Source organism: Bactrocera neohumeralis, chromosome 3 (genome assembly GCF_024586455.1).
Source record: "Bactrocera neohumeralis isolate Rockhampton chromosome 3, APGP_CSIRO_Bneo_wtdbg2-racon-allhic-juicebox.fasta_v2, whole genome shotgun sequence".
NCBI lineage: Eukaryota > Metazoa > Arthropoda > Insecta > Diptera > Tephritidae > Bactrocera > Bactrocera neohumeralis.
Genome location: NC_065920.1, coordinates 62,780,856 through 62,801,838, shown reverse-complemented (window position 1 = coordinate 62,801,838; position 20,983 = coordinate 62,780,856). Strand labels below are relative to the sequence as shown.

The window sequence follows — 20,983 nt, the reverse complement described above, 5'->3', positions numbered from 1 at the left end:
CTCAACGGTACAGCCACACGCGTCGAGTTGAAATGTTGTTTGAAAAACACGAGAGCGAAATTTTATCATAACTCAGTTTTTACAGTTGTCCAAAAAAAGCGTATACATTTGTTCAGTGAACTGATTTTTTGTGATAAGTGGAGCGTTGGTAGTTGAGAGAATATTAAAAACAACGTTTTTTCGCACAAAAATTCAATGACAGCGGGAATGCTCTAGTATGTAGAAATACCGAGCTTAACCAAATATTTTATCAATAATTGTTGTATGTCTTATATGTCTACATATACCATATATATATACGCCTTTTAAAATTTTTCGAAAAAGCCATATTAAAATATGTATCAGAAATATCTAGTTTTGATGAACTTCTTCTTCTAACAAATTTATTCGCCAACTTTTTCGTCAAGATGCATACTGTCAGAAATTTTATACAAGTTATATGATTTCCTTTATATAATTTTAAACTTGATTACAGGAATTGTCCGACAGTTATCTTGCACCACCTTTAACTGTAAGCTTTTTGAATAGGTCAAAGTGCTTCAAACCCAAAGACAACTTTGGGCAGTAACTTTACTACTGCCATTAATTCTGCTACCAGTTCACAAAGTTTTAAAGAGAAAATATAAGACATTTTAATAATAAAGTTAATTTCATATCGGAAGTATATCGGAAGTTCCAAAATGCCTATTGGAATTCGATAGCAGAGACTGTAGAAATATGATCGGAATACTCCGGTAGCGACACACGGCCCGCAGATTCGCGAAGACTGCAGGAAACGCCTAGAGCAAGATACCAGGGAAACATTGGCAAGACTACGCTGTAAGCATCTGTGGTCCCCAAGGTATGACACACCGGAAGAGGTAGCGATAGTGAGACCACAGAATCTGTTGAAATTCGCTTCAAGCGCAGGCATCCCAAAAGGATGACTACTCCTCAAGGACCTAGTAATTAAACACCATCTGGTATCGCAAAGGACCAAAACTGGTCTATACGTAACTCATTGGCGTACCAGACTAACTAAACTAACCTAATCATAATTAATAATGCATATATTAAATTAAATTCGAAGTGTGTTTGCTTTCATACAAGCTCTTAAATTATTCTGGCATTGACCAGTGCAGCACCGACAGTTTCTAAGAGTATTGATGACTTCCAGAAAATGTATTCAAATCTAGTCTTGCTAAATCTTGTTAGAAGATACAAGACTCTCCATCGAGGCGAATATCGCTTAAAGACGTGGTAAGTCTTCTAAAACATCCTGCTGCTACACTTGTTACCCAGTTTTAGGACTTTTTTCACAGAAGTGAAGGTAACGTCTTCACAGAAAGCTCCCCACCAAACCATTACAGCAGCTGTTTGGAGGCCAAATTGAACCCTTGGAATAAACTTTTTGCGTCATTGGAAGTTTTCGCGTAGATTTTATCGCTTTGCTTATTGCAAACTATTTCAACAGTGAAATTTTTTTCGCCTGTAAGGAGAATAATTTTATGTCCATTGATCACTTATGAAGCCGCTTGCATGTTTTGAATCCAATTTGTCTCAAACGTGTTGTCAAAAGATGACCAGTTGACAGTGGCTTTCCTGTGGAGACGATTTGGAATAAATCTTGACATTGTTCTGGTCGAGATATATATGTATTTTCTTTGACACAATTTGGTTTTAGCGATGCCGGTTTCTGCGAATGCGTTCGCGAACGGTTTTTATTGCTGAAATGGTTCGAACCACCCGGCGATGACCACAACTCATTTTGTCATCAACTGTAGACGTTTGGGATAAACGATCAATAGTGCGGTGTTAGTAATCGAAGTAAATATTAAGTGAGTCTCGATCCTTCTCCACCTGGCCTGTCCAACGTAGTAGAGGTCTTCCGCTTTCTCTGCTTCCTCCGGCGAGTACTGCTGGAGTAGAGCTGGAGTGTTTTCTTGCATTCTCCGTTGCCAATGCGCAAAAGCCCATAAATCTTCCACAGAATCTTTCTCTCGAAAACTCGCAACGTCTACTCATCCGATGTTGTCATCGTCCGTGCCGCTGCAGTACATAGCAAGACGGAGATGATGACTAACGTGTTGAATTTGGTCTTTGTCGTCGAGAGAGAGTTACCTCCAACTCCCATACTACTTTAGTTTAATTACCATATATGTATGTGTGTTCGTACATTCGGCATACACTGCAATATGAAGTAATCCTTGATGCCAGCTCAGTGCTATAATGTGAATACAAATGAACCTTCCAACCAAGCTACCGTAGCTTCTGGCGTATCACTTTTGCTCAGTTCGACCAGGCGTTGTTCTGCTGGAACACAATTAGTCTTTTATTGTTGATAAGTGTCCAATTATTGACAGTAAAGGTTCGAACTAAGAGTTTGGCTCAACCTCACTGTGAATCCCACCATAAGATTAAACATATTTACGTATAATTATTTTTTTCGCTCGAATTCGTTAAAATAATTATTACAAATAAGTCCAACGAATATCCTTTAAAGCTAAAACCAATTGAAGATTTTGCTCTTATCTCCACTCCGAACATAGTTTTCACAGTTGTAGTACGCGAATATCTGGCGAGCAAAAGTTGAAACTGTTTTTCAAACATATTTGCAAATCTATGTCTAATTCCGTAGTAAATTTGTTTTCTTTTGTTGATTTTATACCCTTAACAGTGCATAATAAGTTTTGCACGAAGTTTTTAACACTCAGAGGGAAATATTTTAGACTCGTCACTATTTTCATTTAGCTGTCTTCCATCTATAAATAGGCGAACTAGTCGCTCAGTTTTTGAGATATCAATCTGAAATATCGCACACTCGTTTTCTCAGATCAAAGCTGAATATTTTTCGGAACCACTGATATCAGATTACTACATCATATACTTGTAGTTGCCATACAAATTGACCGATAGGGACCAAGTTCTGGTTTGAAAAACTTTTTTAATTGACGAGATATCTTCATGAAATTTCACACAGATCATAACCCAAGATCAAGCTATAAGCTTCAAAGAAATTGTTAAGATCGGACCACTATAGCATATAGTTGCCATACAAACATAACGATGAAAATCAATTTCTTGTATGGAAAACTTTTTTAATTGACGAGATATATTCACGAAATTTCGCACAGATTATTGTTGAAAGAATCGCTATAATCTTTGGTCATATTATTTAGATCGACCAACTATAGCGTACATCTGCCATACAATCTGATCTATCAAAATTAAGTCCTTGTATGGGAAACTTTTTATTCGACAAAATATCAGCACGAAATTTGGCATAGATTCTAGTCCATGGCAGTGCTACAATCTCTGAAAAAATTATTCAGATCGGACCACTATAGCATATAGCTGCCATACAAACTCACATTCAGTATCAAGTTCTTGTATGGTACTTGTACTTTTTTGTTTGACAAGATATCTTCACAAGCTTTGAAATGAGTCTTTATCGGAGGGAACACTACATTCGTCGAACATATTATTCAGATCGGACCACTATAGCATATAGCTGCCATACAAATTTGATGAGATCAACATTTTTTTCTATGGAAATCTACCTACCTCTTGAACGTACGTCACTAGCAATTGGAGTTATAATTACCAAAAATATTTTTGGTTCCTGTAAATACTGACGGAGTATAATTTGGTGTTAATTCAGATATAATAAGCAATTAATTCTGGATATTCAACACCTACACCTAAAAGTTACCACATATTTGCGTCAATACAAAGGCATAATCTCAACATTAATATCGCCGGCTTTCGGCTATGTACGTCATAATTAATTAGCTTATACTAATTTTCCTTCTTTTCACAATGCAGTACAAAACTCCACGCCTAAAGTTTATTAGCATGCAGCTAACGCATTATTGACCACCATTTTTTGTGCCCCACTTTTTAAAATAACTCATATTCTGACGCACTAAACTTCATAAAGTGCGGTCTAATATATTTGACACAACGCCAAAAAAGTAACGCTGCACAAAAGTTATGCCTCACCACATTAAGAGCGCGAGCCTGCCACACGCACACTCACCGCACCAACCGCAAACACATCAATCGCCGTTAATGACGCTCATATTTTCACTGTGGCCGCGTCTGTCGCTGTTTGTGCCGCGCCACAACGCTGCGCCCGCTTAATGTTTGCCTTCGACAGCATTTCAGCTCTGCGTAATTTTCTCGTACATTCCTGTAACTGTTCTTGTTGTTACTCGTCAATGATTTACATTTCGCTTACTTTGTTATTGTTGTAATATTTTTTACTCATTGTATGTGTATTTGTCATTTCGCCCAAATTTAGGCAATTTACTCACGCGTCGCGCGTGTCTGCAAATGGGACAAGGGCGGACCGCATCGTTTTCGTAATCGCTGGACGTCATTCCTGAAATCACGCCTCAACTGCTCCATACCCGGCGAATATCCGTTCTACTTCAATGAGATACGTAAGTGCAAATATATGCGTTGGCCATTTTTTATTACAAAATTTTTTCCAATTTTTTTATTTCCTTTCCGTTTTTTGTTTGTTGGTTTTCGTGGGCGTGAATTGCCTAATGCCGCCACTTGATTTGCCGTGACATTAAAATTAATGTTGCGATTTTAAAATTCCTTGTCTCCGCTGCACATAGCAATTCATTCACACAGGCGCATATCCACCCATAATATGCCGTCGAATTCATTTTAAATATTCACCTATAAAACTTTTTAAACATTCATGCAATTCATTATATTTATTTCTTTTCTCTACTTCTCCCCCCGCCACGCCACGCCACCGTTGCCTTGCGCTCCACTTGCTACCGCCTGCTGCTCATCGCCCCGCTCGTGCATTTGTGCCATTTGACAATCGACCAGAATCGGCTAGCAATCTCGTCGAAGGACACTATGGCCAAACAAGCGCCAAATTGATTTATGGCGTTTTTAATACGCCAACAAATTCAATTCCCGGCTCGGCAGTTTGTGCATTCTCACTGCAGGTAAGTTCGTCTCAACCTCGAGAGCTATATTTCGTCTATTAGTATATGCGCTTACATAAATTTATATGCTTTGGTGCTACTTGTAATACTGGGATGGTGGTAGCGTGTAGTCATGCGGTAGTGTAGTGCTTTGAAAACAGGGTGCTCAAACGCAAATATTTATACTTAGTAGCTTCCGCATTAATGAAATCAATTCTGTGGACGAAATATGCAAAAGTCAGGTGTAAAGCAAACGAAAACTCGAAAAATTGTTTATAGCTTATAAGTGTTATGAAAAAGCGTTTAAGGAATTTAAATTATATCAACAAAGAGTTCCATATACATAGCTACATACCGTCTGTAAAATAAATATAACCGCCGCACGTTATTAACTTTTTGCGAATTAATCTTCGAAATTATAATTCACTTCTTTCCGAAAACATGTAGATCTAAACATATCTTTCGAAGCGGAATCGGAAAAGCCCAAGAACTATCTACATGCATGTAAACATATATTATATAGTAACAAATATTTTAAAACGTCCAGATCCAGATCCAGAGCATTATGATCCTAAAACCACTTCCGAGAAAGCATCAGCATTTACATAGCAAAGATTTTGTAACCTCTCGCGATTATTACTATTACTCTCTCACTAATCCTGTAATGCCTATAGGAATATTTAGGATTTCCGAACAATTTTTAACCCCTTAATCAGTTTAGTTCATAATATTGGTCTCTGAAAAGAATCAACGTCTCTTACTAGTATCATTGCTATATAAAGAATATATGATACCAAAATAAAAACCCTTGGAAGGTATCTGAGGTGTATAAGTACATATAGTGGAACATTTAGGATCTCCGAACAATTTTTAACCCCTTAATCAAAGTTCATAATCTCTGAAAAGCATCCTCCTTCTTCTCCTACTAATGTCACTGCTAGATACAGCGAATATGATACTGAAATAAAAACCCTTCGAAGGCATCTGCGGTAGTAAGATGGGTAAAGTGGCTGTCTAGAGGCGCACCTAGGCCTTTAGGTGGCCCATTGTGACGCCGTCAAGAAACCTTTAACCGTTAGTTACTACTATTTTCCTATATAAAGCCTTACAAACGCATAGAAGATGTTTAATTGTCTCCTCCTCTTCTACCTGCTGACAACTTCTACAATAGTCGTTAGGAATACGCCGTTCCTAGTCTACTGGCATGTCTGCCTATTAGACAGTGACCTGTTAATACTTATATTAGAGTTCTTATATCATTCCTTTTCAATTTCAATAGACGGCACACGCCGCCCATATTACATTCCAGCTACGTTTGCCTACTTGTCGAGCAAGTCAGGAATTGATTCCGCCAAGATTGGGCTATTTCTGTCAGTTAAATATATGCAAGTAGCTAGAGGCATTTAAATATCCTCTTTTTCGAAGTCTAAATGTAGTGGGGTGGTGGTGGTGCCTGTTCTAACGCATCTATCCCTCTGCTCCATAGTTTCTAGGGATACCACTATACCCTAAAATTCATTGTAGGTTTATCGTTAAATAGGTCGTTAGATCTACTAAGGGACCTGGGCATTTTTCACTAACTTCAACGAAACCCTACGCGACTTTACTGATCTCAAAGCCGTCTGGCTGTCTGTATATATAAATATATTTCTTATTGTGAGCACACTCCTTGTCAGAACAAGAAGGCTTTCTTTAATTGCTCCGATCTCAGCTTCGAAGACACCGCCATGGTCTGGTAGGCGATTTTGGTATCTAGATTTATAGATAATATACCACCTCCTCGGTTATCTAGCTTGGAGCCATCCATATACATATATGCTTATACCCTCGCCCTTATCCACCACGCCAATTTCACCTTCTTCTCTGGAAGGGAAGTCAAAAATGGGGACGAATTTTAAATTCAACTCTAAATGATTTCGAAAATCCCCTCATTGAAAGAAACGGCAACTTTTAATTGTAACTGAATGCCCTCACGGAGAATCCAAGTAGAGGTACAATTTTCAATAGCCTCTTTTTGACAGATCGCGCGGGAACCGTGTCAAGCTGTCAAGCAACTTTTGTTAAGTATTTCATAATGAAAAGATTTACGTATGAAAAACGTTTACAAATCCTTCAACTTTAACTTATGGTCCAGCACGCAGTGAAGTAAATATAGCAGCCGTAGCTGAGAGTGTTGCACCAACTCGGACTGACGTATGGAACGACTTGGCGCATTTTACGTCGAGATCTTAAATTGAAAGCATACAAGATACAAACTGTGCAAGAACGGAAGTCGTTGAAACTTCCAAAGCGACATCGCTTCGCTCTATGCACTCTTGAAAAGTTCCAAGAAGATCCGACGTTTTCGAGATAAATTTTGTTCAGGTTACCCCTGATTCTTGTTCAAGAGGTATGTAAACAAACAAAATTACCGCATTTGGGACGAAGAGCAACCTGAAGAGATTCAAGAGCTGCCATTTCATTCCGACAAAACAACGGTTTGGTATGGTTTGTGGGCAGGTGGAATCATCGGTCCATATTTCTTTCTTTAAAAATAATGCCTGTGTGAACATAACCGTCAAAGACGACCGTTATAGCACCAAGATAACCGACTATTTGATGCCTGAAATTGAAGTTCATGATCTCGGCGATATTTGGTTTCAACAAGACGACGCTACTTCCCACACATCGCTACAATCAATGGATTTATTGAGAGAACACTTCGGTGGGCAATTAATTTCACGTTTGGGTTCGGTCAATTGGCCACCAGGAATTTGAAGTTTATGTGTTTTTTCTTTAAAAAGTAGGGAACCTTGAAATGGAATTGGCTCCGTGGGAGAACAAAGCACAACAACTGACCGACCTTAATGATATTAGTCTACATCTGCGCCACCCTTTATAAATGTTTACACGCGCCACTCTTGCATGCCGAAATGAGCTTTTTTTGGCCATCGCTTAATATTGATTTTTCCGCTTTGCCGAATTCGTGTTTAATTTAATTTTACATGCACATATTTATACTTATATACACACATATATAATATACATATTTTCATATACATAATTATTTTTCATTATTGCTCCACATTGCAGAAAATCGCCGACACATTCGAGGGCAACTTTAAGGAGCAAAGCAGCATTAACTCAAATTGGTTGCCAGTCAATAATGCCAAGGTATGCAATATACACATATATATATGTATTTGTATTTTCTCTCGATTTTTCATTATTTTCGCAATTAAAATGCCACAATTTTCAGTACACAAATCCACAGAAAGGCAAGGGTTGCAGAGTGCCCTTGCACAATACATTATATTGGTATATATACTATAGTTTTTATACCTGGAACAAGATATATTAAATTTGACACAAAGTTTGTAATAAATATGAACGCCAGGGATCTTATAATGTTTATACATTGATATATAAATGATCAGCGTGAGGAACTGAGTCCTTTAGGTCCGTTCGTCTCTATGTCCATCTGTCTGTATATACGCGTTATAATCCTTAGTCTTTGAGATATCGATCTGAAATATGGCACACACCATTATCTCTTCAAGTAGTTGAAAATTTATCGGAACCAGCGATATCGGACCACTATATCATATAGCTGTCATACAAACTGAACGATCCAAATCAAGTCCTTGTATGAAAAACCTTTATATTTGTCTAGATAGCTTCACAAAAGTTGTCATGTATTATTCTTGAAGACCCAGCTACAATCTCCAAACAAATCATTCTGATCGGATTACTATAGCATATAGCTGCCATAAAACTGCCCGTACAAAATCAAGTCCTTGTATAAAAAACTTTTTTATTTGACATGCTATACTCAAAAAATTTTGTACGGATTATTTTCGAAGTCCTGGCTACAATCTCCCAACGAATCGTTTAGATCAGATTACTATAGCATATAGCCACCATACAAACAGAACTATGCAAATCAAGCCCTTGTATAGAAAACTTGTTATTTGACAAGTTATCTTCACGATATTTGGCACAGACTATTTTCTCAGGCCAGGCTATAAGTTCCAAAGAAATTATTCAGATCGGCTCACTATAGCATATAGCTGCCATATAAACTGAGCAAACAAAATCAAGCCTTTGTACGAAAAACTTTTTTATTTGACAAGCTATCTGCACGAAATTTGGTTCAGACATTTTTTCAAAGCCTGCCTGCTATCTACGAAAAAACGGTTCAGATCGAACCACTTTATCATATAGCTGTCATACAAACTGACCGTTTAAAATCCATTTATACACCTTTTATGCAATAATAAATCCAATTGTGAAGGGTATTATAACTTCATTGCAGCCGAAGTTAACATTCTTTTCCACCAATTTAATATCGACATGCAAACCAACACACACATGAATGTCAACAGCGTCGCTTTGTCACTATATACAAACATTTGTGTGTGTGTGTGTGTACTTTCAATTAAATTGGCCTCATACGCGCTGGCACTTAACCACTCATTTTTATTGATATGCCACAAACCGCAGTTGATGTCGTGTCGCGCACTCATCCACTGCCACACCCGCATCCACTCCAGCGCCCGCCACTTGGATATCCACATCATCCATCTGCGCGTCTGAGTGCATATTTAACTGAAATGCGCACAAATTAAAATTCATTTAATCGTGATTGACTTTTAATGCGACTACATAAACATCTGCTTAATCGCTTACATACATATATCGCTGTGTGTTTATATGTATGTGTATATGTATGCTTGTTTTGTATACAGCTACAAGCGTAGTAGGTAGTACTTTCGGTTTTTAAGTGGCCAATTAGCGGATGTGCGCACACATTTCTACACACACACATACACCTATCCATTCACCCTCAGGCTAATTTGGTAAAGAGTCAACAAAATTGGTAGATTACAATAAATATGTAAATATGTATATTTACGCAGGTATCAGCGCGCATCCTCAGCGGATTAGTTGGTGTTAAACTAATTTGGCGATTTATTTAAAAAATCGCATTTAATTACCTTCCAATTAATCCTCTACCGGCGCGTCTGTTTAGTGCTATACTTTACTTGATATGTATCAAAATAAACGGTCTGCTGGCTTTGAAAATGATTTAGAAATGTGCATTTGCCAAAAAACTTTAAAATTAATTAATTAAAAATCGAAATTGGTTGATTAAAGAATCCAAATTATTTAAAAAGTTGAGGCTAAAAATTGGTGTGATGGTATCGATGATAAGTGAAATCGATTCGAAAACACTCATACATTCGTATTACTGTAGAACTTGAAGTTATGAGTTGATTGGTTGGTTGGTTCAAAAAGAAAGCCCACGAGGACCTAACCACATGCAGTCGCTTTTAAAACCTTCATCAGACTTATTTTGCTTGTAAGTTGTAACCAATTATGCCCAGCTTATCAATTCCATGTAATTAACACAAATATCTGAAATTTTTCCAACCTAACTGCCCAATATCTTCGAAATTGAAACGTTGAAAACAGTGGAAGATTTCCCGTCTCAGCCGACTGAAGGTTGCGCATTCACAGAAGTAATATTCCAGCGTCTCATCATCCTCCGCATATGCTTTCCATTTTGGCAATAATACTTTGCAAAAATTCGGGAGGTGGGATCCTTGAGATAGATGCCTGTGATAACATTTTCAATGTTAATTCGTTCGCTCTAACCTAAAAGCAGAAACTTCCGCCATCAATACTACGCCAAAGCACTTTTATGCTTCCCCTGTTATGCAAGTGAGATATTCCTCAAGAGTCCGTTGCTTCAAGTAACCCTCGAAGGACCCTCGAAAGCTTTGAATTCTTTTGTTTAGCGTAACGGAACTGCATACCCCCGAACGATCCAGCTAATCTGCCTTTTATATGACTGGCTACCCAGACGATGAGTTTTTCACTGCAAGTCTAATTATTGCCTTCTTACATAATCTTTCTCACTAAGGACCTTCCCGGTTAGCAGCTATCTGTCAGTTAAGTTCTGGTTAACTTAACAAAGACTCTTTCTTTCTGTAAAGAATCTTTTTTTACCTAGAACTTAACTAACAGATGGCTCCTAAACAGACGTTGAGAAAGCAGACCTAAGACTTCGTATAAATAGTCGCTACGGATAGCCTTTATTGCCGCTTGGCTAGCCAGTAGAAAGTTATTGGACTTGCTGTTTCACACTGAAGCCCACTTGACGCCTTCTATTATTCCAATAATTTCAGATTAAAACACTGAATTGTTGTCTTAAGCTGGTGTCTTTGTATGGATTATTACAGAAGAAGCTTGTGAAGGCTGTTTCTGTTCCTACTTTCTTTATTCCTTGGTTGATATTTATAAATTTCGCCTTCGTTAATTGTACCATTGGCCCAGTCCTATCACCTGGAGAAGAAAAACGTTGTGTTTGTCTCCGTTTTGAATCTCATTTTCGTGGCCACTTTGACAATTTAACACGATCTCTGTAACAAATATACCGAGTGGGGTCAATCTCTCTTCTGCAATAGTTCCATTTGCGACAACTCTCTCTTCAATATGCAATAGTTACCTGTTTGAGAGTGCAATGGACTTAACCCTAGAGATGAAGTTCGGTAGTTCAGTGGCCTTACCCCTTAATGATGTTAAACTAAGAGATTCTATGCGATAACATGGGAGAATATTTTATGGTTGAGAGCAAAAGTGTTCTAAATTTATTTAGAACCTTTCATATTTACCGCCCCGATTCAAAGCTCCCATTCGTCACCACTTTTTATTCAAAAATAATTTAAAAATTCACAGAATAAGAAGCATTTGCTGCCTCAAAACTTTACTTATCATCATCATCTTCATATTCTGCACCTCTCAGGGTCTTGTGCGTTTTGATGAAAGGAGTTAAACTACCAGAGGAGATTTCTCGATACTGGTATTTCCATTTTGTGCGATAAGTTGTGGTTTCCCATGAGAATATAATTATAAAGCGGTTCTTTAATGACTAAATACTTATTAGTAGACTTCGTCGAAGTCTCTGGACGATACTGTTGGCTCAATGGCAGCTCCCTCCTACCCCTGTCCTACGATATGAGCCTACCGACTCTTGAGGGTTTGATATCATAGGAACTCAGGATTTATAAGAATTCAGTGTCCGCTACAGTCTTTATTCAAAAAATGGTTTAAAAATTCATAAAATACTAGAATTTGCGGTTAATTCGTTGCCTACGGCTGTCTTAAGCAAGAATATATATTTATTACATATAATTAATTGTGAGTGAAAAAAATATATATTAGGAAGACCCAAATCTTAATACATATGTATATACAAGTTGTATAATATCATATAATATATATTATTACTCTGCCCAGGCACCACCACGGTTATAGAGTTGACAATAGTCGGTCTTTTGACTGTTTTGCCAATTATAACCAAGTCCTTGTTTAATGGTCTTTCCAACACGAGTTTTCTCTTTTCTGCTTCCCCACTGTGACGAATATCATTCAGAACTGGAGTGTTTTCATTCATACAAGCCTCATGACCTATCCAGCGTAGCCGCTGTCTCTTAATTTGCTGAACTATGTCAATCGTCTTATATCTCGTACAGCTCATCGTTCCATATATCTTCCGCAGAACCATTCTCCCGAGAACTCATAACGCCGACTCAACAAATGTTGTCATCGTCCATTCCTCTAAAAACCACAACGGACCAAGAATTCAGTGTAACGCAAAACCTTTGAGCCATTGTCCGTCTAGAAAGGACTGTTGGGACTGCAGCGCTAATCCAAAGATAACCTGTTGCGATTCCCGTTGGCCTCGAAATCAACGCAGAATAATATAGAATAGTTATGATGATCTGTATCTGACTCTCTCTCTCTCTCTCTCTCTCTCTCTCTTAAACCGTTGTTTGGTACCCTTCAAGCTCTGACAAGTCCCTCCGAACTCTGAAATGTTAAACTAAAATTTTCCGATTAAAGATTTTAGTCCTTTCTACAAGGATGGAGACAAGTAAGCTACCACACCTCAAGTCCAACCAAAAGAATTCGAACGCTGAGCACAAACACCTTCTCTTGCCTTTAATTTTCTTGCATACTCAAACTTTCATACTCTTCTCCATATACTGACAGCACAAACCTGCCTTGTTTGCAATTCATTTTTGCATAACTATGTACCTGCCACCTTTTTTTTCGCTTTGGCTGAGGTGTTTGGAAAAAATTGAAATTGTGCAATAAAACAACATAAAAACTTCAGCGAAAACTGCAACGTCATCGTCAGCAACATCAACATAAAAAAAATTGCACATTAACTTTCAGCTTACAACAACACACACACCAGCGTACAAGCATGCCGTACGAAGTTATTCTATACACGTAATCTTTACCATTACAGGTGCCCGAACCGCGACCCGGCTCCTGTCACAATGATTCACGAACACTGCCGGAACCGACGTTGAATTTCATCAAAACACATTCGCTAATGGATGAGAACGTTCCGGCGTTTTTCGGTCAACCAATTTTGGTCAGGACGAGCACAATGTAAGTACCTTGAATATTACACGCACACAAACACATGCATTTATATGTGTGGGTGTGTATTTATGTATCTCTACGTATACTAAGCGAATATAAGCGTACACGTACACCGAAATGGATAGTAAACTAAATATAGGAAAAAACAAAGCTGGTACCGAAAGACATGTGCATACATATGTGTATGTGTTTGTACAGGGTGGCACAAAAGTGGTTTATATTTTCGAATTTAAAAAAAAATCAATACTCTATTGCTTTATTGCAGCAAATATGCTCATGTGGACATGATGGCCACTTTTATTTAGATTTATATAGGGTGCTTCGTTTACTTTACTTTGAGAAACTCAAATAAGTTTTTTTTTTCAATATTGTTTATTTGGTTTATTTGTATACAAATTATTCATATTTATATAGGGTGCTTCATACTGTTTTTTTACAGAAATTCAAATACTTCTCTTTTAATATATTATTATTCGGTTTATTCGAGTAAAAACTCATTACAGTACTCACGAAACAAAATTGAATGCAGTTGGCAACTCTCTTTCGTATCAACTTAACCTTTGTTTTCATGAACTGACTGTCGGTTTTAGCCCAATTTCAGGAAGAACTTACTACTTTTTTTCCACACACTCGAAACAGCGATCGAGTCGTATATATTTACAATATATAGGGTGATTCTAAAAGTCATGTGTATTGCTTTTTTTATAAATTTATCAGTTATTCGTGCAAATATTATCATTATTCACGGAACATAATTTCAATCATGTAGTAACTTTGACTATCTTCGTTCCTACCCTGTAGCGTTTCGCTGAGACCTTGATTTTTCAAATATTTTGAAACGGCTTATAGCTGAAGATCAGAAACAACTGCTGGATATTTGCTTTCTAATTTAAATTGTTACATCATAGCTGACATGGGTTCATTAAGACACCCAAAAAAATTTGTAAAACTCTTCCGAGATGACCAATTGGTAATCTTGAGACTATAAAAATCGATTTTGCTACGATTTGTATGGTAGGCCGTGACATATACTGAAAATAAAGCTCATCAAACTCCATTTTCTTAATTAATCTAAATACCGAAAAGATTTGCGAAGTAAAAAAGTCTTATTATGTCAAAGTTCTAATATCCGTCCATATGCTATAACATTTCTGCGGCAAAATGACCCCTCTCTCTCCTTCTTAATCTTTCTCTCTCTTTTTCCCCCCGATTTCTTTCTCTTCTTTTGTCACTCCCTCTTTACAATTCAACCTCTGTTTCCCTCTCCCTCACTCTATTTTTATTTTACGTCGAAAATATCCCTTCTCTCTCCCTCTTCTCTCCTTCTCTCTCCCTCTCCTTCTCTCTTTTCACCCGTTCTCTCTCTCCTCCTCTCTCTTCCTCACCCTTTGTCTCCCTCACTCTATTTCTCACTATCTCTGCTTCTCTCTGTTCATCAGTTGTTTGATATACTGAAGCTAAAGTTCCATAATGGAGATTTCATAACTTCTCTCGCCAATTTTCACTAAGATTTTCAATGAAAAAATATACGATTATGTTAAATTTGCAAAATCGTTTAGTTAACTATTTTTTGTGCGGGAACAATAATTCTCTTTAACTCCTCATTTCTTTCCCTCTTCCTCTCTTTCTCGCTCTTCATATCCGTCTCTCTCTCTCTTCATGGGTTGGTATACTGAAAAAAATTTGTATAAGTTTCTGTTCCTTTCTCTCCCTCTTCCCCCTCTCTCTCAACTCTTTTCGAGCCTTGAACTGTATAATGTTCATCTTATTGACTTCCGATCCAGTATACTTATTTACCATTTTGTACAGATTTTGGAATATCTGAATGCATAAGGTTGCATGCCAACCAAAGCGCAGATTTGTGCTCTCTCAAAATTGAAACTTTTCGACAAAATCTTTTAAAAATAAATTTACAATTCTTTCCAATTTGACTCAATAATACGAGTAACAGTTTTATTTTTCACTCTCAATAACTTTTGTTTTTCAATAATCGAACCAGCTTTATGGATCACCCTGTATGCGCACATATATGTATGTACAATGCGGTATGATAACGGCTTACATTAATCTATATATATAAGTATACATTATCATGTTCATATACGTTCATATATATATCGAGTAACTTCCACACCACTGTTATCGTATATCCTGCCCGGCTTCCACGCTCTCGGCCCCAAGTCATTTCGCTGAGTCCTTGCAAAATGTCGTTCGCCAGCGTGCTTTGCATTACATCCGGCGTTGACTTTTTAGCTGACATTCGGGCGGCGAAATTGACTTTTTGTTTACCGCACACACAGCCAAAAACACACACATGCATGTCTGTGAGTTGTTGGTATGCGTCCGCTTGTGTGGCCATGTAGCGCAGATTGCGTATACGCCACGGCCGGATGTCGGTCACGTAGCACCGGGTGAGTGGCTAACGCGCAAGTGGCTATGAAATTGTTGTCGTTGTCGTTGATCATTGTTGGAATTGCCATTGCCCCGCTGAATTCTCCTGCTGCTGCAATCTAAATATTATTATACAACAGTGGCGGCAACAGGAAAAGCACTTGCGTTGGCTGGCTATGCGCAACTGCGACGACTTCCAGTGCAGCGGGTAATATTGTTGTAATGACAACAACAGCAGCAAAAACTACAACACTAGCAATAGCTACAAATTGACTGCTATAACGCTATCACAATTTAAGATTGTCTCCTTCTTTATAGGTGTGTATGTGTGTGTGTCTGCTGGCTTGTTTGCCAACTGCACGTCCGACAATGAGCATTATGATTATGATTATGGTTTGTTGATGCAACACTGTCACTAACCGTTGCACAACTAACACACGACTAACAAACCAACTAAGCCAGCTAGCTAGCTGCTAGCCGCAGGCGTGGCTGGCGGCTGACTATTTTAAATAAAATAGATAACGTTCATAGCGGCTTTGAGGCGTAACTGAGTAGCCAATTTACTAACACAGCCGCAAGTGCGAGTTTCAAAGTGTGTGTGTGACTTGTACAAGTGTGCGTGCGAGTATGATGTGTTTGTGTGGGTATCATGTGTATATGGGATTGTAAGTTTAAGGTGAGTGTGCGTGCTGTGGCATGTCATTGCTGCAATGGGTGCGGTTATTGTTTGTTTAGTCATACCGTTTTGTTTGTTAGGTAACGAGAAATGTGTTGATCCTGGTGCAATATCAAACGACCGGAAACCCTGCCCGCAATTCAACGCCAAATTAGTTATTACACGCTTTGAGTTGACGATTTTCACATGTCACATTACCAGCTACTTTACAGTGCAGCTATCTCTTAAGTGCACACATACATATATACTGGTATACATAGTACATATAGTTGACGAAAAATTGTTGTACGAATGTTGCATCAACTTTTTTTGTCGAGAACTCCGTAATATATTGCTTAAGTTTCTTATAAATCCTTAGTTAGGAGTCTTAGTAGATTTCTCGAAAGCGTATATATTTTCTCAGCTAAAGCTTTCATGTAGGTAAGTGTGGACCTGAAAAACATTTCTCAAGCTAAAAAACTAAGATAGTATAAAGATAATTATAATATCCACTGGCAAAAAACTGTGACAGTCGATTTTTAGAAACTTCTCTTGAGTCAAATTTTTCACCAGCAGAAACTTTTGCTATACACGGGCATAGCAGAAATCATTTGGTGCCAGTCGGGAATAATGAGGTGGATGCATAAAAGCCTTCGAATAAAGTTTCCAGAACTTCTGACGCGTCACTATCAATGTGTGCAGTCTGGCATTGTTTTGATGCCACACCATTCCTCTTCTATGGTTCTAAGACTTCCCCCTCTGGGCTTTTTATACCTTCAAAGGATCCATTTTTTGTCAGTTCAAGTCCAAATTACGAGTTTGCTTGGAAGAGATCAGCTCACACTAGATGATTTTTTACCAATTTCACAAAACACATAGCAACACCTTCCTGAGTGTGAATTCTGGTTTGGCCACCATTTGCGCCGGGGTTCAATCACAACCGGTTTAACTTGACAATGTCGTAAGTGAGCCACTTTTGAGCACCAGTAACCATCCTTCTTCTTCTTCTTAATTGGCGTAGACACCGCTTACGCGATTATAGCCGAGTTACCAACAGCGCGCCAGTCGTTTCTTCTTTTCGCTACGTGGCGCCAATTGGATATTCCAAGCGTAGCCAGGTCCTTCTCTACCTGGTCCTTCCAACGGAGTGGAGGTCTTCCACTTCCTCTGCTTCCCCCGGCGGGTACAGCGTCGAATACTTTCAGAGCTGGAGTGTTTTCGTCCATCCGGACAACATGACCTAGCCAGCGTAGCCGCTGTCTTTTAATTCGCTGAACTATGTCGATGTCGTCGTATATCTCGTACAGCTCATCGTTCCATCGAATGCGGTATTCGCCGTGGCCAACGCACAAAGGACCATAAATCTTTCGCAGAACTTTTCTCTCGAAAACTCGCAACGTCGACTCATCAGTTGTTGACATCGTCCAAGACTCTGCACCATATAGCAGAACGGGAATTATGAGTGACTTATAGAGTTTGGTTTTTGTTCATCGAGAGAGGACTTTGCTTCTCAATTGCCTACTCAGTCCGAAGTAGCACCTGTTGGCAAGAGTTATCCTGCGTTGGATTCCTAGGCTGATATTGTTGGTACTGTTTACGCTGGTTCCAAGATAGACGAAATTATCTACGACTTCAAAGTTATGACTGTCAACAGTGACGTGAGTGCAAAGTCGCGAGTGCGACGACTGTTTGTTTGATGACAGGAGATATTTCGTCTTGCCCTCGTTCACTGCCAGACCCATTTGTTTTGCACCAGAAAGTAACCACACACTTCAGAATAAATCGATTTTGTTGTAACCCGATCGCACTTAGCAAATATCTTTATTCTTCTCGAAATCGTTAAAATATTCAAAAATTAAAAAATTTCTATGACAGAACGTTTGTGAATGGAACTCGCACTTTGTTTGACGTAATCTCCAACTAAAGTAAACTATTTGTTTTAACGGTCCTCCAACATTTCGTTACCAGTCCAAAAGTATAAAACTGCTGAATATGACGAGTATGGAGGAGTTCATTGCACATTCTTACAGTTTTTCTGAATCATGTGCATAATTTTTTTCTAGAACAATGATAAAGGTGTTTTGTTTCTGGCAATCTTTCGGTCACGCCAAAAACATTTAAATCCATCTAGTAAATAGTAGCGATTCACGTTTAATGTCTTAAATTGACTCAGAAAGGTTTCCACGGAGTGGTTGCTTGAGTTTTCTGAAAAGCCAGAAGTCACACGAAGCTAAATCAGGCGAATACGGTGGTTGCAGTGATTGAAAATTTTGCCGAAAACTTAGTAAGAATCAATGCAGTATGCGACGATGCATTATCGTGGTGCAAATACCAAGAGTTGTCAGCTCATAATTCCGGCTTCTTTTTACGAATAGCTTCATGCAAATGACAAATAACACAAATATAGTATTCCTTGTTGGAATTTTGGACAATGAACGGAAGGAGCTCGGAGTGCACCTCAGCTCGATGCTCAAAGAAAACTGTCAACATAACCTTGATTTTTGACTCGCTTTGACGTATTTTTTCGACTTCGACTCAAGTTTGCCGCGATATTCGGCTACTGATAGTCTATCTCCAAGTCGTAAGCATAGATCTAAGACTCATCGTCAGTAACAATATATTTTGTGACTTCCTGGTAATCGGAAATCATTATTTCATAGACTTTAAAGCGACGCTGTTATTCGAAAAAAATTAGTGATTTTGAAACCAATCGTGCTTTCAATTTTCTTAGGCTCAAATGATGGTTTAAATTGGTTTTTACGAACCCTTCTGATATTCCAACGATGCCAGTAAGATCTCTGATTGTTAATCGTCGATTCTCAAGCACCAATTCCTTTATTTTATTGGCCTGTCGATCATCAGTTGATATTGATGGCTGTTCTGGACATGGTTCATCGTCGACAAATTCTCGACCATTTTTAATTAATTTGTACTAGTCAAAAATCCTTGCTAGTTCCTTTATTTTATTGACGTGTTTATTAGATAGATCAAAAATATTTGTTTTAATTAACTTAATTGAAGTTTTGTGGTATTTGTTTTAATATAGTTTCGTAAAATATTAGTAGAATTGGTTAATTAGTATAATTTGAGATTTGTAGGTCATCTAATTTCATATTATTGATCATGTAATTTTTGGTATAATATTGCTATAATAATAATATTTTTGGTGTAACTGATTCAAACATTTTCAATAATTTTTATGAGTTTATTTATATTACGTTTATTGCTGTTGTCTTTTTTGGTATAATACTAATTTTATACCAAATTATTTAAAAAAATTTTTGATTAATCAAATTCCATTTGAGATTTTTAATTAACCTAATTTCATGATGTTATTTTTGATATACATAATTTGTACGACTGAAAAATAAATAATAAAATTATAGTAAAATTTTTAAATTTTGTAAAAATGTTTTTTGTTTTTAATTTAATTAAAAATAATAATAGTACATTTTCATATAATTAATTAATAATTTGAGAAAATATTTTTTTTCTGTTCTTCAAATATATATAAAATTTATTGAATTCCAAAATCTCTAATTTTATTTAAGTTGATATTTTTTCTGTTGTCATTTGATATAATAATAATAATAACAATAATTGATTTGGTACAATTGGTTTCAAAATTTTTGCAAATAGTTTTTTTTTTTATAAAGATATATATTTTTTTTCCGTTGATATTAATAATAAAATATGGCATGATTGATATTTTTGGTGATATTTTTTTAAAACAAAAATATCTAAACTTCCGTTTATTTCTGTTCTTATTTTTCGTATACTTTGGTATAACACAATGTTTTGGCAAATATTTTTTTTTTATTAAAATATATTATTTCAGATTCTTTCTATTGATATTGATGATAAAATGTGGTATGGTTGCTTTAAAAAACAAATTTTTAGTAAATGCAAAATAAATTTTTGAATATTCATTTTAATTTAAAATAATTAAACTTCCGATTTTTTCTGTTCTTTCTTTTGATATAATTTGGTATAAAAACAGTATAATATATATTGGGTATAATTGGCTTTAAAAATTTACAAATAGTTTTTTTTTTTAATATATTATTTTAGATTCCTTCTGTTGATATTGATGATAAAATGTGGTATGATTGATTAAAAAAATATATATGTTTTTTTAGTGAAAATAAAATAAAATAATTTTTGTTTAATTTTCTTTTCAAAGAAAATAATTAAACTGCTTTTTTTGGGTATAATTTGGTATAATATTATTTGATATAATTGGTTTCCAAATAATTAAAAATAGTGATTTTTATATAAATAATTTATTTTAGATTTCTTTTGTTGTTATTAATGCTAAAATGTGGAATAATTGGTTAAAAAACACTTAATGTATTTTTTTTTAACGAAAATGATGTCAAATATATTTTTTCGTATGAAAATAATTAAACTTCCAATTTTTTGCTGTTCCTATTTTTAGTATAATTTGTTATAACGATAGTATGATATGTATTTGGTATAATTGGTTTCATATTGGTTAGTATAATATGTATTTTATATACATATATAAAGCACAGAAACTCCCACAAAAACAACTAATCACCATTAT

General features: G+C 36.7%; 1 protein-coding gene across 7 annotated transcripts in view; it reads left to right on the top strand.

Annotated features, from left to right (window-relative positions):
• Positions 1-20,983, top strand: part of LOC126753357 (semaphorin-1A) — a 505,489-nt gene that overhangs the window by 437,012 nt on the left and 47,494 nt on the right. For all 7 annotated transcript variants that reach the window (XR_007666123.1, XR_007666127.1, XR_007666126.1 and 4 more), the window contains 4 exons: positions 4,283-4,424; positions 4,831-4,952; positions 8,004-8,084; positions 13,231-13,376. Coding sequence is in view for 1 of the 7 variants with exons in the window: in XM_050464739.1 (XP_050320696.1) it covers positions 4,283-4,424; positions 4,831-4,952; positions 8,004-8,084; positions 13,231-13,376 (491 nt within the window). In the remaining 6 variants the exon portion in view is untranslated. The remainder of the gene's footprint in view (positions 1-4,282; positions 4,425-4,830; positions 4,953-8,003; positions 8,085-13,230; positions 13,377-20,983) is intronic.